Source organism: Camelina sativa, chromosome 18 (genome assembly GCF_000633955.1).
Source record: "Camelina sativa cultivar DH55 chromosome 18, Cs, whole genome shotgun sequence".
Taxonomy (NCBI): Eukaryota; Viridiplantae; Streptophyta; class Magnoliopsida; order Brassicales; family Brassicaceae; genus Camelina; species Camelina sativa.
The window spans coordinates 1,838,759-1,839,040 of record NC_025702.1 but is presented as its reverse complement, the minus strand read 5'-3'; the positions used below and the strand labels follow the sequence as shown (position 1 = coordinate 1,839,040).

The 282-nt window shown below is 33.7% G+C and overlaps 1 protein-coding gene across 1 annotated transcript in view; it reads right to left on the bottom strand.

Moving 5' to 3' along the window:
- The window catches only part of LOC104763062, a 2,842-nt gene continuing 2,560 nt past the window's right edge, over positions 1–282 (bottom strand). Inside the window, exon 2 of the mRNA XM_010486479.1 lies at positions 1–279. Coding sequence (XP_010484781.1) covers positions 82–279 — 198 coding nt within the window. The 3' untranslated portion in view covers positions 1–81. The remainder of the gene's footprint in view (positions 280–282) is intronic.

Sequence of the window (282 nt, the reverse complement as noted above, 5' to 3'; positions counted from 1 at the left end):
CTATACATATAGTACAACAAGTCAACAACAACAAAGAAAAAAAAAACAGAGTTGAAAAAAAAGAAGAAAACTAAACTTTGTTTAGAATCTACAACCGCAACAGAGAAAGAAGAAAGCAAGCTTAGATACCAAAACCATAGCTTCGATGATAGACATGATTTTGTATCTCAAATTTTCCAAAAACGACATCTTCTTGAAATTCAATCTCTTCCATTTTATCCCTCCAAGTCCCAAAAACTTCAACCTCGTCCTCTCTTTCGTCGTCTTCCACATCGAAATCTT